Source organism: Humulus lupulus, chromosome 2, assembly GCF_963169125.1.
Source record: "Humulus lupulus chromosome 2, drHumLupu1.1, whole genome shotgun sequence".
NCBI classification, from domain to species: domain Eukaryota; kingdom Viridiplantae; phylum Streptophyta; class Magnoliopsida; order Rosales; family Cannabaceae; genus Humulus; species Humulus lupulus.
The window spans coordinates 267,823,582-267,845,702 of record NC_084794.1 but is presented as its reverse complement, the minus strand read 5'-3'; the positions used below and the strand labels follow the sequence as shown (position 1 = coordinate 267,845,702).

At 33.4% G+C, this 22,121-nt stretch overlaps 2 protein-coding genes across 4 annotated transcripts; one reads left to right on the top strand and one right to left on the bottom strand.

Annotated features, from left to right (window-relative positions):
* The first annotated feature begins 3,657 nt into the window (after positions 1 to 3,657).
* On the top strand, positions 3,658 to 11,610 carry LOC133819378 (putative OVARIAN TUMOR DOMAIN-containing deubiquitinating enzyme 8). The gene is made up of 5 exons (XM_062252610.1): positions 3,658 to 3,888; positions 3,993 to 4,147; positions 11,019 to 11,074; positions 11,153 to 11,245; positions 11,339 to 11,610. Exons 1-5 carry the CDS (start codon positions 3,767 to 3,769, stop codon positions 11,387 to 11,389), a joined length of 477 nt encoding a protein of 158 aa, XP_062108594.1. The 5' UTR covers positions 3,658 to 3,766; the 3' UTR covers positions 11,390 to 11,610.
* Positions 11,611 to 12,493: 883 nt separating this feature from the next.
* LOC133819377 (protein ALWAYS EARLY 3-like) lies at positions 12,494 to 21,876 on the bottom strand. 3 transcript variants are annotated; one of them, XM_062252607.1, is made up of 21 exons: positions 21,681 to 21,876; positions 21,307 to 21,578; positions 20,980 to 21,103; positions 20,033 to 20,131; positions 19,781 to 19,843; positions 19,132 to 19,209; positions 18,858 to 19,047; positions 18,263 to 18,477; positions 17,805 to 18,177; positions 17,501 to 17,578; positions 17,118 to 17,233; positions 16,960 to 17,022; positions 16,230 to 16,553; positions 15,956 to 16,134; positions 15,560 to 15,842; positions 15,236 to 15,463; positions 14,442 to 14,603; positions 14,147 to 14,290; positions 13,839 to 14,039; positions 13,087 to 13,377; positions 12,494 to 12,840 (listed from the first exon to the last, which is right to left on the bottom strand). In XM_062252607.1, the coding sequence occupies exons 2-21, from the start codon at positions 21,312 to 21,314 to the stop codon at positions 12,676 to 12,678; spliced, it is 3,384 nt and encodes a 1,127-aa protein (XP_062108591.1). In that variant the 5' UTR covers positions 21,315 to 21,578; positions 21,681 to 21,876; the 3' UTR covers positions 12,494 to 12,675. The 3 variants fall into 3 exon arrangements, with proteins under 3 accessions (XP_062108591.1, XP_062108592.1, XP_062108593.1); XM_062252608.1 differs by having other exon boundaries at positions 16,960 to 17,016; XM_062252609.1 differs by lacking the exon at positions 21,307 to 21,578 and having other exon boundaries at positions 21,681 to 21,697.
* Between the last annotated feature and the right edge of the window lie 245 nt (positions 21,877 to 22,121).

The following is a 22,121-nucleotide window of genomic DNA, read 5'->3' as shown; positions in this document are numbered from 1 at the left end:
AATACAAGAATTCTCTCTAATTTCAGCACTTTCTCTCTCTAGAATAGACAGACCCAATTTTATCTCTCTAGAAAGAAGAAGCAGAAGGAAGCCCCTCTCTCATCCCATAAACTCTCTATTTATAGGCTTGGGATCCTCAACTGATATCCCCTTATGATATGGATATTTTATTATATTTATTACATTTATTACATTTAAACATTCAAAATTCGAAATGTAACAAACCCCCCATTTGTGGGAAGAATGAGAGATTCCCGCGTATGTTGTTGGAGTTGTGTCTGACTTAGTCTCCTCTAGCTAGTTGGTCCACCTCCTACCCACTACCCATGCAAGTGCTGGTAGGATATGCATGGTGGTAGGACATATTTTTGGTGGGTTGAACGTGCATGGTGGTAGGACATGCACTTCTCTCCTCTAACATGGCACTCTCCTCTAGCATGCCATGTTCCTCCTTGAACCAGTCTCCTTGCTTCTCCTCGGACCAAGGTGGTTCGAGGCAACCTCCTTGGCACCCCACCTTGGACAACATTGAGGCAACCTCACCTTTGACAACATTGAGGCAACCTCACCTTGGACAACATTGAGGCAACCTCCTTTAGCATCCCCCAAACATGTCCGATCGAACATTGTATAGCTCTTCTTATCAAAATCTAAGTCTCATTCCTCTTGCATGAGACTCCTCCTCCTTAGCTACTTACCTTGGACACGTTCGAGCCAACACTTAGGAAATCTTGGGAGGCTTGCCTCCTACATACCCTTGGGGTCTCTTAGGACCACATCCTCCTTGGGGTCTCCTAAGACCACATCCTCCTTGGGGTCTCCTAGGACCACTCCCCTTAGCTCTTCTAGAATGCATTCTCTATTTTTTGGGTATAACAACTATTGAGAATGAGAAGTATAACAACTACACTCTAACCTCACCAGTATTTCTAAAATAATTCACTCGTTTTTGTCATCTAAAACAAGCAAAATTAAACTAGAAATAAGAAAAGAAACAAAATAACAAAGTGTCTTTTCCACTCTAAAATCTGATGATGTTACACTAGTTTTGATTCCCTATTTATAGAGAAATTTTTCTCCAAAATTGGTATTTTCGTGCATTAAGAAGTGGCTTCAAAATTTGATGCAAAATGGGATAGGTGGGACATGTGTTGCACTCAGATTGGCTATGGAAAATCATTGCTCGTGGAGTGGGGGACAAGGAGGGCGACGTGGTGTGTGCTGATTGGCTCGACAGGTTGGAACAACTGCTAGGCGAGTGGGACGCGTGGCGTGTCTGGGTTGGCTTGGCAAGCTGGCGCGTCAGGCGGTGGCAGCAGCTGGCAGGCGCGCGTCAGGCGTGGTAGGTGCGTGTCAGGCATGGCAGGTGCGTGGTAGCTTCAGCTCGGCTCGGCTTGCTTGGCTTAGAAGGAGTGCAAAATGCGGACACGTGTCATGCAAAGGTGGCCTCAGCTGCGCTCGGCTTGGCTTGGCTGGGCGAATGGCAGGCTACCATATGGCAACATAGGCACTTGCTGAAGGCTTGGGCTTGGGCTGTTTGGGCTTGGTTCTGGGCCTAGTTCACCTTCAAAAATGCTACTTTTTCATCATTTCTTCAATTATAATTCTTTCATTCTTCTTTATTTTTCTTTGTGTCAAAATACATTTTATTTCCTGAAAATTGAACACAAATTAAATTAAAATTAGCATTTTCAAATGTAAAATATATTACAATAAATCCATGAAAATATTAATTAAAACTTAATTAATTTTAAATTTAAAAACTAATAAAATTATATTTTTGAGCGATAATCAGTGATTCATCGATCTCTATTGGTCCTATGTTACATGATATTCTAACATCTAGTGTCGTCACTTATGAAAATAGTTGGTCGTTGTTTTATTTTCCTTATTCTTAGTTTGAATAATATAGTTGTTATCCACTGCATTTTATTGGAAGATTATTGACTGGTGGTCATTTGTGGGGTTGATCTATCATATGTCCATTTGGAAAAGAAACCCAGTTTACTTTGTACTCGTTGGAAGCTTGATTGCTTGTGGCTAATTAGCCATTTAGTTGAAGTTTCTGTTGGGGTTTTCTTTCTATTGATTATTGTAAACGACTTAGTATGGCTATGTTGGTTGATTTTGCTCTATGAGTGTTATGTTCTTGTAATAGACTATGTTCGATTGACCTATTAATGGATATTTCCTTCACCTTTCAAAAATCTTTTTAAAAAAAGTGTTATAATAAAATATAAAAGTTGTTGTATATATAAAATAATATTCTTGTTTTACATGTGTAAATATTTTTCTAAAATTGAAATGTGGTGTAATTTTCTAAAAAAAAGACCTATTTTTTGAAGTTATTTTACACTCTAACCTAGTTTTGATAATTTTTTGTAAAATAACTTAAAAAAATAGATCATTTTGACAAAGTACCCAAATAAAAGTAACAAGTAAATTTAGTTTAATGTTAGTCCATTGATTATTGAAAATGATGTGAAAGAATCAAACTTCAATCCTTGCTCTTATTAAATAGAATATTGATTGACATACTTATTTTACACACTTAAAATATGTGGTATGCACTTTTAACTACACATATTTAGTGAGATCACACTCTAATAAGTTCTAATGATTGAATATATATGCGACCGCATTGTGTATTTTGAGTGTGTAGTAGGGCTGTGCAGAAATTTTTACAACCTGCCCAACCCGAAAAAATCGCCCAAACCAACCCGAAAAAACCGCCAAAAAATGCAACCCGAATAAACCGACCAAAATTTAAACCGCCCAATTGTTACATTGGGCGGGTTAAAAATAATTATCAACCCGTCCAATATAACCCGACCCGCCCAATTAAGAACTTATTATTAATTTATTATTTTTAATACATTTAAATAAATATATTAAATTTATATATATACTTAATTAAATTTATATTTGTAATTGGACTTTGGTTTGTAATTGAACTTTGGACTATATTAATTTTCTTTTTTATTTTAATGATATATGTTTGTTACTTTGTTTAATACTTTTAATGTTGATGCAATTATTAATATATTGCCAATTAATACATAAGAATTTTTTTTTAAATAAATATATAAATGAATTAAGTTTTGTTTTATTTTTTTACTATAAATTTAAAATATTGTTTTAAGCTTAAAAAGATAAACTTCACACTATTAGTACTAGTATTTAAAAGAAAAAAAACTACAAAAATGTAAGAAAAAAAAATACCACTTCTGTTTGGGCGGGTTGACCCAACCAACCCGCCCAAACTATTTGACGGGTTAAATTTATTTTTTTTCTTAATTGGGCAAGTTACGAGTTCACTTTTGCTAACCCGATTATGACATTGAACGGGTAAAAATGTCTTGTAACCTGACCAACCCACCTAATGATCAGCCCTAGTATGAGCGAATTTCTTGCATTTCCAAATTCCTTGCATTTCCAACATTCAATGAAGTAAGAGATAGATATAGAAAAATATACCGATAATTATAATTATTAAATTACTCTTATATATATTTTAATAAATTCTCCTGTTCTCTATGAAAAAAGAGACTTTTGAAATTATAATTATTATTTTTAATTTTTTTTTAAAAAATATGAATAATATGAATTCCCTATATAAAAAGGTAATATTTTATTAGTTTCAAGGCTCTCAAGTTCTCAGCTCTCCAGAGCAGGAGTGTTACTGTTCTTTAGACCGTCAAAAGCGACGTCGTTTAGTCTTCCATATACTTACCCTAATTTCAAAATTGGGAGCGCCTATTCAGAGATGAGAATGAAGAAGAAAGAGAGAGAAGTCGAAGAGTTGAGTGAAGAAGAAAAGAAAGCTCTTAGAGGTAGCAAATTCGCACCTCTCCCATCGTTACCTTCTTCTTCTCGTCCCCAAACCAGGTTCATATATGTATATAAATATATATATCCCTTTTCTAGGTTTTTACAATTGATTTCAGTCTCTAGTTATTAAATCTCAAACGAAATTGAACACAATCGAATAGGTTGGCTCACCCAGGGGGACCATTGACGACGAATAAGGCAGCGGCCTTAGCAAAGTTTCTGGAGAGAAAGCTTCAAGATCCCAATGGGTTGGCATCCATTAATCCAGATCTTCTCGAGCGCGCCGTCAAAAATGCCAAAGAGACTATTCTTGCGAGTAAGTTTCCACATTTTTTTGTCCTAATTATTTGAATTTGTTGACCAAAATTTTAACTTTCTTTTGCTGAAATTATTGTGTTAAAACCGAAATATTAGTCATCGCTGCAAATTGTGTTAATTTGTTTCATGAAAAATTTGTTGGATATTTTTTAATGAATAAAACCAATTGGTTTTTGTCCCACATTGTGAATAAAAGTGTGCCTCAAGGAAAAGTCTATATATATATAGACCTTAGAAGTCTTAGTTTATTTTTACACCAAAACATATTTACATATATATATATTTGTCTTCCATATATATATTTTCAATATTATTTTTTCCTTTCTAGTCTTGAGAGTTATTAGATTTGTTCTAGTGTGATAGAGTTCGGGCATATTTGGTTCAGCGAAGTAATTGAGTTACTTGTCGTTCCGTCGAAACTGTGTGTTACACAGGCTTCGGTTTTTAATTTTGTTCTTTATAATTATTGTGTAAATTAATTATAATTGCTATTTATATTATAAGTTATTTATATTGTATTATTTATAATTATAATATTATATTGTTATATATATTATAAGTTATTTATATTATATTATTTATAATTATAATATTGTTATATATATTATAAGTTATTTATATTGTATTATTTATAATTATAATATTTATGTATCTTTAATTTAGTAGATATAAATATTGTATTTATCATATTGCGTTTAATTAAGTATTATATAAGATATGTTTTTCTTATAATCTTAAAACAAATTATTGTTTAAATATAATATTTGAATATATCTTAGTGATATTTCTATATCTATATATTGAAAGATATTGTAATTGCGAAAAGTTCGTTTGAACTTAAATTTCACTAGAGAAATTCTGGGAACTGAATATTTTCAAAGAAACTAGACTGCTGAGGCAGGGGCTAGACCCTTCTTCTAGTATTCTTTGGAAATTATCTAGTAGAGATATTTGAGGCTGGATAAATACTCAAAGAAATATTTTACGAGAGGTTAGACCACGAATGGTTGGGTTTTTAACCCTTCCAGGCTAACCAAAGAAATTTCTTTAAGTTTGATCTAATAAATCTTTCAGTTATGGTGTCTGAGATAAACCTAGTCAATTCCAACCCAATGGAGTGGTGGATTGATACTGGTGCCACTCGGCATGTATGCTCAGAAAAGAGTCTGTTCAAATCTTTTGAACATGTAGATAATGGCGAGAAGATTTTCATGGGAAATTCTGCCACATCTAAAATTGCGGGTCAAGGAAGTGTGATCCTAAAAATGACTTCTAGAAAGGAGCTGACTCTGAACAACGTACTGTACGTACCAGAGATCCGGAAAAATCTAGTGTGTGATTCACTGTTGAACAAACACGGATTCCGAATTGTATTTGAGTCAGACAAAGTTGTTTTGTCCAAAAGTGGAATGTATGTGGGAAGGGGTTATGTAACTGATGGGTTGTTTAAACTCAGTGTAATGGTTGTTAAATCAATTATCAATAAAGTTAATAACTCTTCTACTTATTTGCTTGAGTCTTCCAATGTTTGGCATGGTAGATTATGACATGTTAATTATGATACTCTACGGAGATTAATTAACTTGAATCACATACCAAAATTCCACATTGATTCAAATCATAAGTGTGAAACCTGTGTTGAGGCAAAACTAACAAGGTCTCCCTTCAAAACGATTGAAAGGAATAATGAGCCCCTAAATTTAATCCATAGCGATGTATGTGATTTAAAATTTGTTCAAACAAGGGGAGGCAATAAGTATTTTATTACTTTTGTCGATGATAGCACGAAATATTGCTATGTGTATTTGCTGAAAAGTAAAGACGAGGCTATAGGGAAATTTGTTCTCTATAAGACTGAAGTTGAGAATCAACTTAACAAAAAGATTAAGGTGTTGAGAAGTGATCGAGGTGGTGAGTATGAATCACCATTTCGTGAATTCTGTGCAAAAAATGGAATCATCCATGAAACAACTGCACCTTATTCACCTCAGCAAAATGGTGTTGCTGAACGGAAAAATCGTACATTGAAAGAGATGATGAATGCGATGTTGATTAGTTCTGGATTGCCTCAGAACATGTGGGGAGAAACTATCTTATCAGCTAATTATCTTTTAAATAAGATACCCAAAAAAGAAAGAAGATAAGACTCCTTACGAGTTATGGAAAGGAACGAAACCTTCCTTCAAATACTTAAGAGTGTGGGGGTGTCTTGCCAAAGTGGCTGTACCTTTACCAAAAATGGTAAAAATAGGTCAAAAAACTATTGATTGCATTTTCATTGGTTATGCACATAATAGTAGTGCGTATCGGTTTTTGGTGTATGAGTCTAAAATATCTGACATTCACAAAAACACGATAATGGAATCCAGAAATGCGTCGTTCTTTGAACACGTATTTCCTCTTAGATCAAAAGAGGATTCAAGTTCGTTGAAACGAACACATGAGACTATTGCTGAAAATAGTCAGGATCAAAGTCAAGAATGTGAGGATGAACCTAGACGTAGCAAAAGAATTAGAATAGAAAAATCTTTTGGTCCAGATTTTCTGACCTATTTGCTAGAAGGTGAACCTCAAAGCTTTGATGAAGCTGTGAACTCCACTGAAGGCTCTTTATGGAAAGATGCTATTAATAGTGAGATTGAATCCATACTTCAAAATCACACCTGGGAGTTAGTAGATCTTCCTCCAGGATGTAAGCCTTTAGGGGCCAAATGGATTTTCAAAAGGAAAATGAAATCTGATGGTTCAATTGATAAGTATAAGGCACAACTTGTAATTAAAGGTTATAAGCAGCGTGAATGCCTTGATTACTTTGACACTTATTCTCCTGTTACGAGAATAAATTCCATTAGGATGGTACTTGCTATTGCTGCGTTACGCAATCTTGAAGTACATCAAATGGATGTGAAAACTGTTTTTCTAAATGGGGATTTAAATGAAGAAATTTATATGGAACAACCCGATGGGTTTTCCTCCCCAGGTCAAGAAAGAAAAGTATGTAAATTGGTGAAATCTTTATATGGTTTAAAGCAAACACCAAAACAATGGCATGAGAAATTTGACCAAACTATGTTGGCAAATGGCTTCAAAATCAATGAATGCGATAAATGTATTTATGTTAAAGAAACAGATAATGATTATGTCATTTTGTGTCTTTACGTAGATGACATGCTCATTGTTGGAAGCAGTGATAAGATGATCAAATCTATCAAGAGTATGTTGAACTCGAAATTTGACATGAAAGATATGGGTCTTGCGGATGTCATTTTGGGGATTCAAATCTCAAGGACATCTGATAAGATCATTCTAAGTCAGTCACATTATGTGGACAAAATTCTTGAGAAATTCAACAAAGAAGATTCTGGTGTATCCAGAACCCCTGTAGATTCAAGTCTACATTTGTTCAAGAACAAAGGGGAGAGTGTCTCTCAGGTAGAGTACTCTAGAATTATTGGAAGTCTAATGTACTTAATGAGTTGTACAAGACCTGATATAGTCTACGCAGTTAGTAAACTGAGTAGATACACGAGTAATCCAGGGTCTGACCACTGGAAAGGAATAACAAGAGTACTTAGGTACTTATGATTTACTCGTAGCTATGGGCTGCACTATACTAAATATCCAGCAGTACCTGAAGGGTATTGTAATGCTAATTGGATATCTGATATGAAAGACTCAAAGTCTACGAGTGGATATGTGTTTACACTCGGTGGTGCAACTGTATCATGGAAATCTTCTAAACAAACGGTAATAGCTAGATCCACGATGGAATCTGAGTTTATTGCCTTAGACAAGTGTGGCGAAGAAGCTGAATGGTTTCGTCAATTTTTAGAAGATATTCCAAAATGGCCTAAACCAGTGCCAGCTGTTGGCATACATTGCGATAGTCAATCTGCAATTGGTAGGGTGCATAATAATATGTATAATGGTAAGTCTAGACATATACGTCGTAGACACAATACAATTAGATAACTACTCTCAATTGGAGTTATCTCTATTGGCTATGTGAAGTCAAAGGATAATATTGCGGATCCACTAACCAAAGGGTTAAATAGAGAGTTGGTTGAAAAATCATCGAGGGGAATGGGTCTAAAGCCCATGAATGAATAAAGTCAATACAGTAGACACCCCACCTAGTTGACTGGAGATCCCAAGATCTAGGTTCAAAGGGACAACTAAAACTGTAAAGATGTTGGATCACTGTGGGGGTTATCCTCATTGTCCATTCCTATGATGAAACAGTGATAACAGTAAGGAAAAGGTTAAGCTATGCTTTTAATGATTTCTTATGTGTCGAAATGTCGAGCAGAGTAATACGGGTTACTCTTAATTAAGAAAATCACCTATGTGAGAGAGAAGATGGGCCGCTTCTATAGGGATTGAATAAGGGCTCAATTCTTAGAATATCTCTTGCAGAACCAGGGAAATGTTCAGGGCCAAAACGAACATAATCTTGAGAACCAATATATGTCAGGAAAGATTCCTGTGTGTGGTATATCATCGTTTACACGAACGGCAGAACAGTTCAAAGACATCGCGTCTATTGATCAGCCAGTAAAGTAAATATACTTACACAAGGGAAGGTTCAAATGGTAACATCTACCTATCCTATGCAGGTTTCTACCGTTGAACTCTATCACCTGGGTCTATTTCTTTTGTTGGTTTTTCTTGAGTCAGTTTTTTCATTCATGTGGGGGATTGTTGGATATTTTTGAATGAAAAAAACCAATTGGTTTTTGTCCCACATCTTTTGTGAATAAAAGTGTGCCTTAGGAAAAGTCTATATATAGACCTTAGTGGTCTTAGTTTATTTTTACACCAAAACATATTTACATATATATATATTTGTCTTCCATTGAAGATTAAGATATATATATTTTCAATATTGTTTTTTCCTTACTACTCTTGAGAGTTCTTAGATTTATTCTAGTGTGATAGAGTTGGGGCATATTTGGTTCGGCAAAGTAACCTCGTAGAGGCGACGAATCTGTTTTAAGAAATTGTGTGTTACACAGGTCTCGGTTTTTAATTTTGTTCTTTATAATTATTGTGTAAATTAATTAAAATTGTTATTTATATTATATTATTTATAATTATAATATTGTTATATATATTATAAATTATTTATATTGTATTATTTATATTATATTATTTATAATTATAATATTGTTATATATATTATAAATTATTTATATTGTATTATTTATAATTATAATATTTATGTATTTTTAATTTAATAAATATAAATATTGTATTTATCATATTGCGTTTATTCAAGTATTATATAAAATATGTTTTTCTTACCAAATTTTAATTGTAAAATATAATTCTTAATGCTTCTTATTGGGTTCTATGTTTGAATACTGTGTAATTTTATTATTTTTTGGCGGGGAATTTTTTTGTATCCACAATATTGCTAAAGCAAATAAATGTGGCGCAGAATACAAATCAATAGGCTAATGTCACTGCTCTCTATTCTTATAAATAACATAAATTTTTTAATTTCCTTATTAATAAAGTATATATCTATATCATAATAATTATATATAAGTCATTACTAGTATTTATTGTGTATAATAATTATATATTAGTCACAAGGTTTAAAATTTCGTATTTAAGCCTCGAGGCATTTTGTCTTTGTGAGATGAGGTCTACGCCTTAAGTGCATTGAGGCGTAAGCCTCAAATATTTAAATATAGAAAATGATTCAAAGTTATAAAGCATAACATGTCTTCTAAAACTCAAACATAATATAAAATGTGTTATAAGACTCAATCATAAATATCTCACAAATTATCTAAATTTCTAAAATAAAGATAAATCTAGAACTAAAATCTTAGATTCTACTATCCTAGAGCAAATTTGACAAGAAATCATCTTCCAATTCATCATTGCTTGAAGTATGGGTATATTGTAAAATCCACTCATCATCAACATCACCATCACCCTCCTCTATCACAACTTTTTTTTAGTTTCTAATCATTTCTACACATAACAAAAAAATAACCAAAAGTTATGAAATAAAAATATATAATAGAAAAAAAAATATAAGTTAAACTTAATATACCTTAATTCTCCTCTTATGTTTGGAAAAAAAGCTTCAGCTATGTAAGAAACAAGACAGCTTCGTTTTTTAGTTTAGTTTGTAGTGATTAGGTTTTCTAAAATTATTTGTTTTAGGGTCTATTGGGCTTTTTATTTTTAATCAGTTATGTGTTTTTATTGGGCTTGCTTTAGTTATTTAAGTAAAAGCCCATTGCTGTGAAGGAGAGAAATAAAAAAACACAAATTGGACTTTTTAGGGTTTACATAAACCTAATATGAAAGAGATCTCGTGGGCCGTGCGCCTCTTTGTTTTCCGCCTCAGTTACTTCCAACAACCGCCTCACCATTGTGAGGCGTACGCCTCTGTGTCTTTAGTTAAGCCGTAAGCCTTGAGGCAATTTTGCTACGCCTCAAAAACGTTTTTTTAAACATTGATAAGTCATTACTACTGTTTATTGTGTATGAAATTAATTGTACTTAAAGATGTGGTAACAACTTTCTAAATCAACGTGCCCAACCGCTTTATATAAATTTATTTTTAATGTTAGCAAGTTCTTACTGTTAATTGTGGTTAAAGTTGATACTGTTAGGTGTTAAGAAATTTTGTTATACCAATATTTCTATAAAGTTATACTTTTTTAATTAGAATACAATTAATTTGGTCCCAAAATGATTCATTGTACATATATATTTATGGGTTAAGTGAATTGAAAATGTAACCTATTATGAAATTTCTTTATAAATCCTCTATTTACTTCCTTGATGTGTCAAATAAGGACCTACATTACTAAGGTTAATATTTTTTTTCTTATCTTTGAAATCAGGTGCCTCAAGCTCAGGAAGAATTATTAAACATGTAGATTCATTTGGTGACACTGAGGTGCTTTTTACTTTCATTTTTGGTAACTGCGTAGTTAAAAGTTTTTGTGTGACAAATGAATGTTTACCAAATATGTAGGAAAGTTTGGAAGAAGAGAAAGAAGAAAGTTCTGAACCAAAGAAACAAAAGAAAAAGAACAAGAAAAAGAAGAGAAAAAACAAAAACGAGAAGGTCAGTAATCTAATTGTATGTTTTTTCTTTTTCTTTTTAATCTACTTTTGTTTTTCTTTTGGATCTTTACCACCCAAATCCATCGTGTGGCAGGATCAAGCGGGTACGTTGATCAAAAAGCCCAAGAAGAAGTTTAAATTTTGATAGGGATTGGGATTTGCGATTTCAACTAATAGCCTTTCAATTGAGAATTGAGAGCTATCATGTAAGGAAACCGCCCTCACAAGCACAACAATGTCATTTGACAATTTGATTTAAACTTCTGCCTTAAAAAGTAATATAATAGTTTTAGCATTGTTTCTGAACTTTTTGTTTAGCTTTGTATTGTCTGTGAATGAAATACGTTGTTATGAATTACTTGCTTATTCTAAGTTGTGAACAGCAACCAACTAGTCGCCAATATAAGCTATCAATATAATTTTGAGCTATAATTATAGGTTCTTCAACTTGAACATGCAAAGCCTTGAATAATTAATAACTTCAGTTTCAGTTAAATTATACTTTTGTCTAGTCTAGTCTTGACTACAATATGATAAATTAATAATTTACTAAATTTATAAGATAATAATTTTCTAAAAATGTCTTAATTAATAAATAAATTAATAATTTCACTTTTATGAAAAGAAAACAATTTTAGTTTTTTATTATTACGAATATAGATAAATTATTAATTCTTGAATTAATATGTTGGATACATTACATATATATTTATGAATTTGATAGAGTACTCTTTGGTTTAGCAATTTATATGCATTCATCAAATTTTTTTTAACATGTACTATATTCAATATATTTTCATAATTATTATCTTAATAAATTAAAATTTTAACAATTATTAATTAATTTATCTGTAAAATAATACTTCAATTAAATAATAAATTTTCATAATTCCTGCCTTATTAATTAATAGAGCTTTTACCGTATTTGCAAAAAACAGTCATTTAAAACTCCCCAAACCTTAATTATGTTTAAGATTCTATAGTGCACAGTAAAGTTGATAGAATCTTATGCTCTTTAGGTTTCTTAATATTATTTGTACCCTAAAATTATGCATCAAAATATTATTTAATTGACATGACAATTTCAGACGAGATTATTATACCAACTGACATGAGTTATAAAACAGTACCAGTTTATATAATGTTTTAATACATCATTTTCGTGCACATATCATTACTCATATATAAATATCTATAATATAATGCAATAAAAATAACGTCAAAAGAGTTATAAAACTGTGGAGGCGAGTGTCATGTAACCGATAATGATTATCTCAACTTATTCTTATATATACTGACACTATATACTGTACATTATTATTAGAAAACAATAGAAAGAAAAGGGGAAAAAATGCTGTAGTAAACCTATTAGTTATGTATTATGTTGTTACAAGTGCAGATAGACAAATAATAGGGGGATTTAGCATGGACTTATGTAGGTACAAGTGCCAATATCTTAGTTCTAATAATACCCATTAATCTCTGTATTTCCTCATAAGCTGAACGGTTCTGTGAACAACGTGGCTGCAAAGTTGTGACAGCAGAGTCTAGCACCCGAGCAATTTCCGCCGGTGGAAATGGCCGTTCTGTGCATCTCTGCATTTTGTTTACAGGGGGTCCACCAAAATCAGATTTGAATAAACCATATTACTTCCGTCAGATGATATTGAAACAGAATACAAATCATTAGAGAAGATTTCACAACAAACTAGAGTTGGAACTTGGACTTGGGACAAATTGATGACATATAAAACGTTTTTCTTATTCATAAAAAATGCTATATCATTATACTGAGAAAGATCAGGGAATCCATGGAAGTTTAAGCAACATAACTGTATTTACCTTAATCATGAGTAAGGTAGCTAAACAGGATGCAATGAGTTCTGAAGGAACTTTTGGTTCATTTTGGTTGAATAGTCCATTCAACTCAAGATCAGGAGCATGACAAGTTGCCGATGGTGTTGATGCACCTGGAGACTGTTCGGGATAAGCCTTCACTTTATCTCTGTAGGTAGAAGAAGATCTCATGGCTGGCATGTCTAAATCCTCTTCTGAAAGTCGATTTTTTACAAAGACTGCAGCCTCCCCAAAACTCATCAAGTTTATTCCCGTCTTCTCCAAAGACGACATTGCCTGAAACGGTAATAATAAACTTAAATGGGAAAATTAAGTAGCTAGCAATTATCAGAACAAATAACTTAATTGATCCACTTGTACTGTCAGGCATGTGGTTAGGTAGAAATCTATCTGGAGAGTTTATTCATCATAAACTAAATCAGAAAAAAAAAAAATCCACTTTTAACCAGTTGCGACTATCTTTCTTTAGCCCGATTCTACCCTAGTATACCATATAGAACATGAACTTATATGACAATGATATACCCAGCTCCAACAAGCTTCACCATTACTTTTATTGATGGCATGAAGCTTTATTGTATGGTTAAAAGACCCAACCATTTGTAAAAGCAACTATATTAAACAAATGATTTCATCAAGAACGATGAACTGCATGATCCTTAACATAACATTGCACCACGTGAATAGCAAATACTTAGTAAAATGAAAAGGCTATGCATTCGTTAAACTCTCAATACCTGCATCGCTGTACCAACCATTTTTCTGGCCTTCATTTCTGAAGTGTCAACAATTTCAGCTACCTGAGATCCACAGTCTTGGATATTGTATAAACAAAAATCTGCAGAGCTTGAGCGACATTCAGGGTCATTTAAACCAGCCAGAGGAGAGATTCCTTGATATGTATTGCGTTTTCTCAAGGCAAGTAGAGCAGAAGAAACCTGCATATGACAGGAAACAGCTTGAGTAATGTCTCAAAAAAAAAAGGAATAGTCTCATTATAGAGAAAAAGGGTTGAAATCGAAAAAAAATCGATAGAAATTCTTGCCTGTTTATTGACTTCATCAAATTGCAAGAGTACAGCAGCATAATGCTTCTTAAAAGTTTCAGAATTCTTAAGAGAGCTGTCTCCATTCTTTTCTTTTTCCAAGACATCGTCATTCATGCGCCTCAACTCAAACACTACAGCTTCCTATACACGTTTTAATGTAATCCATCAGCCCAATTGTTACTTTCAAGGACATAAGACTTGGGAAAACTTCTTTAACACCTGAAGTCTAAACGCAGAGAATTACAACATAAGCAACTAAAGGTGAGAAGTGATTGGTGTCAAGAATACCTACCTTTTTGTCAAGTGCACGAGTTAACTCAGAAATAGCTTGTACGTCAGCTTCTTTTGCCCGCATCTGCGCAAGTGGCGAAGGCTGAAAATTTGTTTTGTTTTGTGGGGTAGTGGTTTTGTAGGATGCAACTTTAGCTTGTAAATCAGAACGTGATGCATAACCCTGTTCAAAGAACGACTTCTTAGACAACTACATAATATTCACAATTTACGGAATTATACTATTAAACTTTAAATTAAGCTACAGCAGTGTTAAGAAAAAGAGACAACTCTACTAGATTGTCAACAAGAGTAAAGTCAAATGAAGAGGGAAAAAACAAGGCCCATTAATGAATGCTGGAAAAGCATCTACGATGACTGAGGAGGAAGACTATAATTCCAAGAAACATGAAACGTATAAAAAATATATATATATATATATGTATATGGGTTTTGGTTCTTGACAATCAAATTTAAGCAGTATAACTTCCAGTTTCACTAAGACAATTATACTTGAAAAGAATAGTCTGCTTCTAAAAAATACATAATTTTTTGGTCATGAAAGAGGTGTCAGTCGTTTATATAGAGAAACCAAACAAGAACTCAATAAGGCACCAATATTGAAAACTATTGAGCATAAGCCAAAAAAGTATTGTCATTTGAACAAAAATAATTAAATTTCCCAAGTTCTATTTCAAGAGACACCCCCACAAGTCAAACAAAGGGGGAAAAAAACAAGACAAATTTTCCCCTTTCTTGCTAAGCAAACCATCACATGTTTTTAATACTGATTCTCAAGTTCTAGGAACCACTAACCTCTTTCTGCCTTAATCCTTCGCAAATGTCATGAGTTGATGGGGAAGTATAAAAATTTCCATTGTTATCTACATTCCCAATTGAGACAACCTTCACGTACTCATCAGTCTTTCCTTCTTTTGGCTGTTTATTGATTTTGCACACATTAAAAGTCTCAAAACAATCGTTGTGCCTTGTAAAAGATGCCGGCAGATTCTCCATTGGATTTAACGGCATGCAATCAATGTCCTGTGGTGAAAACAAACATGAACCATGCAGTCTCAATCGCATCATTATTCTTTAAAATCAATATGTGAAATTGATGCTGAAAAAAAAAAGAATTACCATGACATATTCAACTCCTAAATCAGGTCTGTCAAACTGTACGTGGTACCTACTGTCATCAACTGTTAGCACAGTTCCATCGTGAATCTCCCTAGTCCTCGGATGAATAGAAATAACACGTTGTTGAACTGATAGAGGCCGAGCTAAATCAGTAGAAAGTCCTTCACTGGTGCCAGCACGTAACTCAGCATAATGTGCTCTAACAGACTCCCGGTACAGATTAAGCTTCTCCTTTTCCTCCTTCAAAAATTGCTCTGAAAATCTTCGTGGTCTGCCAAGCGAACTGCATAAACAAGGTATGCAAATGGACCATTCCTTAGTCAGTTAATCATCAGCCAGAAGCACATGTATATTGACCACGAAACAAACAACTGAAAGGAACACAAGAGAAAAAACCTTCTTATCACACCCCATTCAACACGAGTCAATCTTGTAACATGACCTAATCCAACGTGATTCAGGTACTCAACAAACTCACTTTTGGCAAACCATGGGTAATCAATTGCACTATAAAACCACTCAAAAGCACACCATCTTCGTGCCTGATACTGATGCAGGCAAGTAGATAGTTTTTCCTGTAAACATAGAACTAAATGTAAATATATAGCAAAATTCAAAGATTCAATCAACTATATTAGACAGACAAGTAAACAATTTATAGAGATCTTACCTTGAGATTTAGACTTCCATTACCAAATAAAGAAATGTGTAAATTAGGTCGGTCATCTAAATCTTTCTCAGTTTTTTTTACATCTTTTGTAATAAATGGTTTCTGTTTGTTCATCTTCCGTCTACTCCGGGCTTTTGTAGGTATGTTCAACTGGTTTGGAGGATGAACTTCTCTTGTTAATAAAACAGAATTGTTCACTTTCCCTTTAAAACTGCTTTCTGAATATGTAAGAACCAAAGGCTTCACCAATTTTCGTTGTAGACTTGTTGAAGTATGAGAGGAGCGTTTGCCTTTACAAACAAGCCTCTTTTCCTTGTCGTTAATCTGAAATCAAGTTCCAAGTTCATAACTACCCAGTATTACAAGTAACAATAGGCATATACTATAGGAAAGAGAAATTGTAAGTTTAACTATGGCAGGAGCTAAACTACAATGAACCCAAATTTTTTTTATAGAAAAGCCATATATGAAAGTCAAATAGCATAACTTGAGGATATGACTATGGAGAACCATATAAGGACTATGATCTCAACTCATTTCTCTTGTAATCACAACAACAACAGCAACAAAGAAGGAAACACAAATTTCAATTGCTTCTTAGTGCCAAGAAATTGTAGATAAGACAAGGAAAAGTGTGATCTAATCAATTTTTTGTGAAGCCTTGGAGAGATCATATAATAATAATCCTAAAAAATATAACATTATTTTACTTTTCATCATTAGAACACACCTCAATCTTCTGATTGTCACTCTGATGGAAATCAACTTGTGGTCTATTTTCATGTATCTGTAACTAATAAGAAACTTCATAAGTCCAATCTTCGCCATAAACAAAATGAAAGGTCCAGAAATAAAATTAAAAAAAAACTTTGAAGTTATTGTCCTTACTTTTGACGGGGAAGACTTCTGTTTACTTTTCTGTATACCAGCATTAAACTCAGGGCCACCCCCCTTGGACTTTCCCAGTTTAGATGCTCTGAAAGTAGTATCTTCAACATCACAAACTGCATGATTTTCTTTAAGTTAGATCTGTTAACACTATCAAAAACTTGTATTTCCCATTGCAGACGACTCTTTTAAGAATTTAATAAGTAAAACATAAAAGAATGTAAGTCAAATGATCACAATCATGGTTAAAAGTAACCATATTTATTAAAAAAAAAAAAAAATTAGCATCCTTTAAAGAAGGATAAAATATTACAGAACGCCAAAAATTGCCATTGTCCATGATAAACATCTGAAAGCAAATTTGCAAAACATAAACATTTTACCTGTATCAGCAGTTTCTTCTCGCATCATCAAAGATGTATTTGCCAGAGTTACCAGGGCATCAAAAGGAGAATCCTCATCTGCAAAAAGAAAGTCAAACTAAATTTAAATAAATAATAAAAAAAAGGGGGTCTACAAATGCTTGAAACCATTGGAAAAAAAACTGATCAGAGAAATTTGTTTTAGTAACAATGGAAGTCGATAAAAATTCAAAACAACACCAGCTTACTAAATGAAAGCTCACAAGATACTACGTAAAAAAGGGGAGGGGGCAGAAAGGAAGGAGTAGCTTGGACCCAGACTTACCTCCTTCATAAAGAGAATTTCTACTTCTCTTCCTTGGATCCTTTGAAATGGACCTTGGACTTTTCACATTCACAACCTCAGTTTGAATTCTTCCCTTAGCATTAAATTTTTGTTTCTCTGTTCCAATACAATCTTCTTCTATGTCATCCAACTGATCATTTACATTGTCTTCATCTTCTAGCTTTTTTACATAATAGTTCTTTCCTTTCTCTTGACCGTTCTCGGTACCAGCACCTTTTCTACCCATCAAATGATTTCTTGGTTTCTCATAATCCTTATTATTAGTTTCTGTGTTCCCTATGCTAAACCCACTAGCACTGTCATCAACTTTAGCATGCCGAAGCTTTCCACCACTCATTTCTGGTCTAGCAAACTAAATGCCAAACAAATTACGAATAATTAATTATTACCTAGGTTTGTGATAAATTTAAAACACTGTACAATAAATTGAATATTACCATCCTACCACCATCCTGATGTGGTGATGGTGTACCAGCTTCTATTTTCCTGTTAGGCCTCCAAGAAACATGGGGAGAACCACTTCTTTGTGAAGCCTCTGTCATAACCATTGCTAGCTTATGAACAGCATCACTATTAGCATCCCTGCTATCTTTATCAGCGTCTGATACATCAAAACGAGGAGTCCTTTTTCGAACAGCATGAGGTATAATACCTATAAAGAAAATTTACATGACTTAAAATAATCAAATGGTCAAAATACCAAATTTGAAAATGAACAAAAAGATTAAATTTTGTTTTTCTACAAAGGAAATTAAGAATACATTCTTTAAACAAGGGAAAAAAAAAAAGATAAAGAATTCACTTTCTGGCTCACAGTTTTTGCATATTTGATTGGGAGTTACTAAGAGCCTTGCATGCAGGTATATATTTTATGACTTAAAAGGCTTAAAAGGAAGCACCAAAAGCATTGCAATAATGTATATTCCACGTAGCGTGGAAAACATACAATTGCTAAACAGGAAAAAAGACATGTATATCTGAAGAAAAGCACATTCACACAGAAAAGAAAGAGAAAACATTTTTTTTCCCCACCAGAGCGCCTCCTTTTTAACAGTGGCAGGCATCCATTATGTGATGTAGCCGAGTGGAAATGTGAAAGATCTGGCAAAGTCCTGTCCGATCCTTTATATGTGATATTATGAGATTTTCCTCGTGTGCCCTTTTGAGGCTCATGAAATTCTCCTCCAGCCCCATTGCTCTCTTCATCACTGTCACTTACTCCCTGGCCATCCCCACAATGGTTAGTCAAACTTACTCCAAGTAAGCACGAGCACTGAAATTATTAAAAAAGGCAACCCTAACTCACTAGTACACAGTAATGATCAGTCATCATTGCTACCAGTCCAGCAACAGAGGCAGTTCCATCAGGAAGAGATAAGTATGCCTGGAAATACAGCAAAAAACAAAAAACAAAAAAAAGAACATGTTAAAAATAGAGGCAATGTCAGATGAGCTGGAAAACATAACAATTTTGGAGTATTCCTACCTTGCCCAAAAAAAAAAAAATAGTACTATAACAATTTAGTAATAAAAATGCAAATGTGTCATGAGTAGAGACTTCAGTAAAACTTACTACAGCAATCTGAACTGCACTTTAAAATTTTAGAAAACATTCTATAAAACATGTCCAAGGTTTTCATAGAGATGAAGAATGCAATGCTTCATTTTTTTCAGGCTATTATTATTTTGTATCCATTGGGATCCATTCATTTACAATTTAAATTTGGTCCAAGTTGTTGAACAATACGTGTACGCTAACCCTAACCAAATTGAACAAAGAAAAAAGTGATTTCCTAGATAGTGATATTCACACCTGGATGATAATAGGAAAATAAAGGGAGCAAAATAAACTCAGATAATAGCTTTTATCTGAGCAAAAATAAATAGAATATGCAGTTAACTAGTAAAGTTAAGAAGTGACAAGCACAAGGAGGATATGAGCTAACTACACATACCCTGTTCATAGAATAGAGGGCCTCAACCATCTCTGCTGAACGGTTACGAATTGCAGAAGCCACCTAACAAAAATATTAGTTAAAAAAAAACGCAATGATCAAGAGTGACAATAACGCTGTTGTAATGACATAAGAATAGAACTGTTAAATGAATAAGCCGTGTGGTTAACCTAAAACTTTCTCTGAACCAAATGTTTACTGTGAGCTCCATGATCATGTATCTTATAAAATTAAAAACAAATCCGAACTAACCTTCCTCCAATCTTTCCCATACTTACGATAAGCTTCATAGAAACGTTCAAGTTCTCGCTTACTCCATTGAGGCCCTAACATGTCAGACAACTTCCGCTTCTGCATATTTTTGAATTGAGACAAACACCAAAGATCAAACTACAAACACACTTACTACAAATGTAACACTTGTAAATGTAATGGTAGGAAGACAAATAAAAGAATATTTACTTTAGGCAAAGCAATTGTGTGTGACATAAGGAGAAAACATGCTCCAACATGGACCACAGACAGTACAGCAAAAAAAAATGCAAGCTTTCTATTTCTAGAATGGTAATATGTAGACATTTGTTACAGACAAGAGAATCAAATTTTAAACAAAATAAAATCAGAGTTCACTGGATGCAATACACCAATAAAACTGAGCATCCTGAATCAAGCTAAATAAACAAAATGAAAGTTACAAGAGTAACTTTATAAGCTAAAATAATCACAAGCACCCTGCACAATGGATCAGAGGAAATCAAAACGCGGGAAAGATCGATAGTATGTCCTACTTTTCAGGACTTTATCAATAAACAATTATCAGAGGCAACAAGTAAAATACTTTAACAAGTTTTGGTACCAAATTTTACAGACCATCAAAGTAACTTTCTCCGAAATTATTTGGTGAAAAAAGGAAACATTTACATTTGTGGTAAACCTATAATATAGCTAAATTGAGCAACCTAAAGTTCCTAATTCCTATTTCCTAGAATTAAAACTTACGAAAAGAAAACAAGAAACACAATAAAATATACAGTAATAAAAAAATAAAAAAGGTAAACAAGCTTTAACACTAAAAGCTCAAACCTCCCACCAGAAAAGGTACACATATTATACATAAATGATCAAGCTTACAAAATAAGCATAAATTTTCTGAGCTAGAGGACACAATTATCCTGTGACGAAAGTGAGTGAGCTCTTACTTTCTGCCTACTTCTGTTTACAGTTTCTCCGTGTTTGTTAGGAGAAACTTCATTAACGTTGGAAAGCTGCTTATTTCCGTTTCTGGATTTTCTTGAAGGGGCCATGGAGAACTTCCTTAGCTTTCTGAAACACAACAAATAAAAGATCGATTTTTTTAGTTAACATAAATGAAGACAGAGAAAACTCTTCAATTAAGTCAAATCACTAGTAAACACGATCATCTTTTTCTTTTCTTCTCCATTGATCAACTTAAAATAAACCAAAAAAAAGACGTAATTTTCTCTAACCCATCGAAGCTCAGCATTACCACCAAACAGAGACCTTACCTTAGCATAAATGTTTGGCCGCTCGGAAAAAGGAAAGAAAACAAAAAAATCCACTCCCGAATTCTACCATTCCAGTTATAAAATTAGCCATAGCTAAACATATAACTCCAAAATCAAATACCAAAAACCAGTAATTTGAACCGAAACACAACTGCCTACTCAGAGTTTAAGTTTTGCCAAAAAAAAAAAATGAAGAAGGACAAGATCCTCAAAAATCCACATTCTTCTCCAGTTCCAAATTCTCTCGGCAGCCAAAAACCACAGTAAAAACCCTAGAAATCGAAGAAAACCTTGCAATTAAACAATTCGAAAACTCGAAACTATGAAAAATATTTCCAAGGAAATTGCAGCCGAGCAGAGAACGAGTGGCTCACCAATCCAATCGTTTGCACATTCCGAGCCGTTGGGCGATCGAGAGCGAGGCAAGGTAGTGGTGATGGTGATGATGGGATCGCAGGGAGAAGAAGATGACGAGGATGAGGATGATGATGAAGAAGGAGAAGAAGAAGAAGAACGATAAATTGAGGGCATAACCGCGAAACTTTAAAATAAATACTTTGCAGAATTTCATAATTTTTGCCTCGGTTTTCTGTTTTTTATTTATTCTTTTGTTATTGATTTAATTATTGAATGGAAAATAGAAGAGGGCCCAGCTCTGCGTGACTCGACAGGTTCAGTCTTTTTTTTGTCTCTCTCGCACGTGGTGATGTAAATGACTGTTATGTCATCTGTGTCCTGGGCTTGACTGGGCCTATATTGTACTGGCCCATAAATTAGTTGCTACATGACCAACTTAGAATGGGGCCTAATTATGT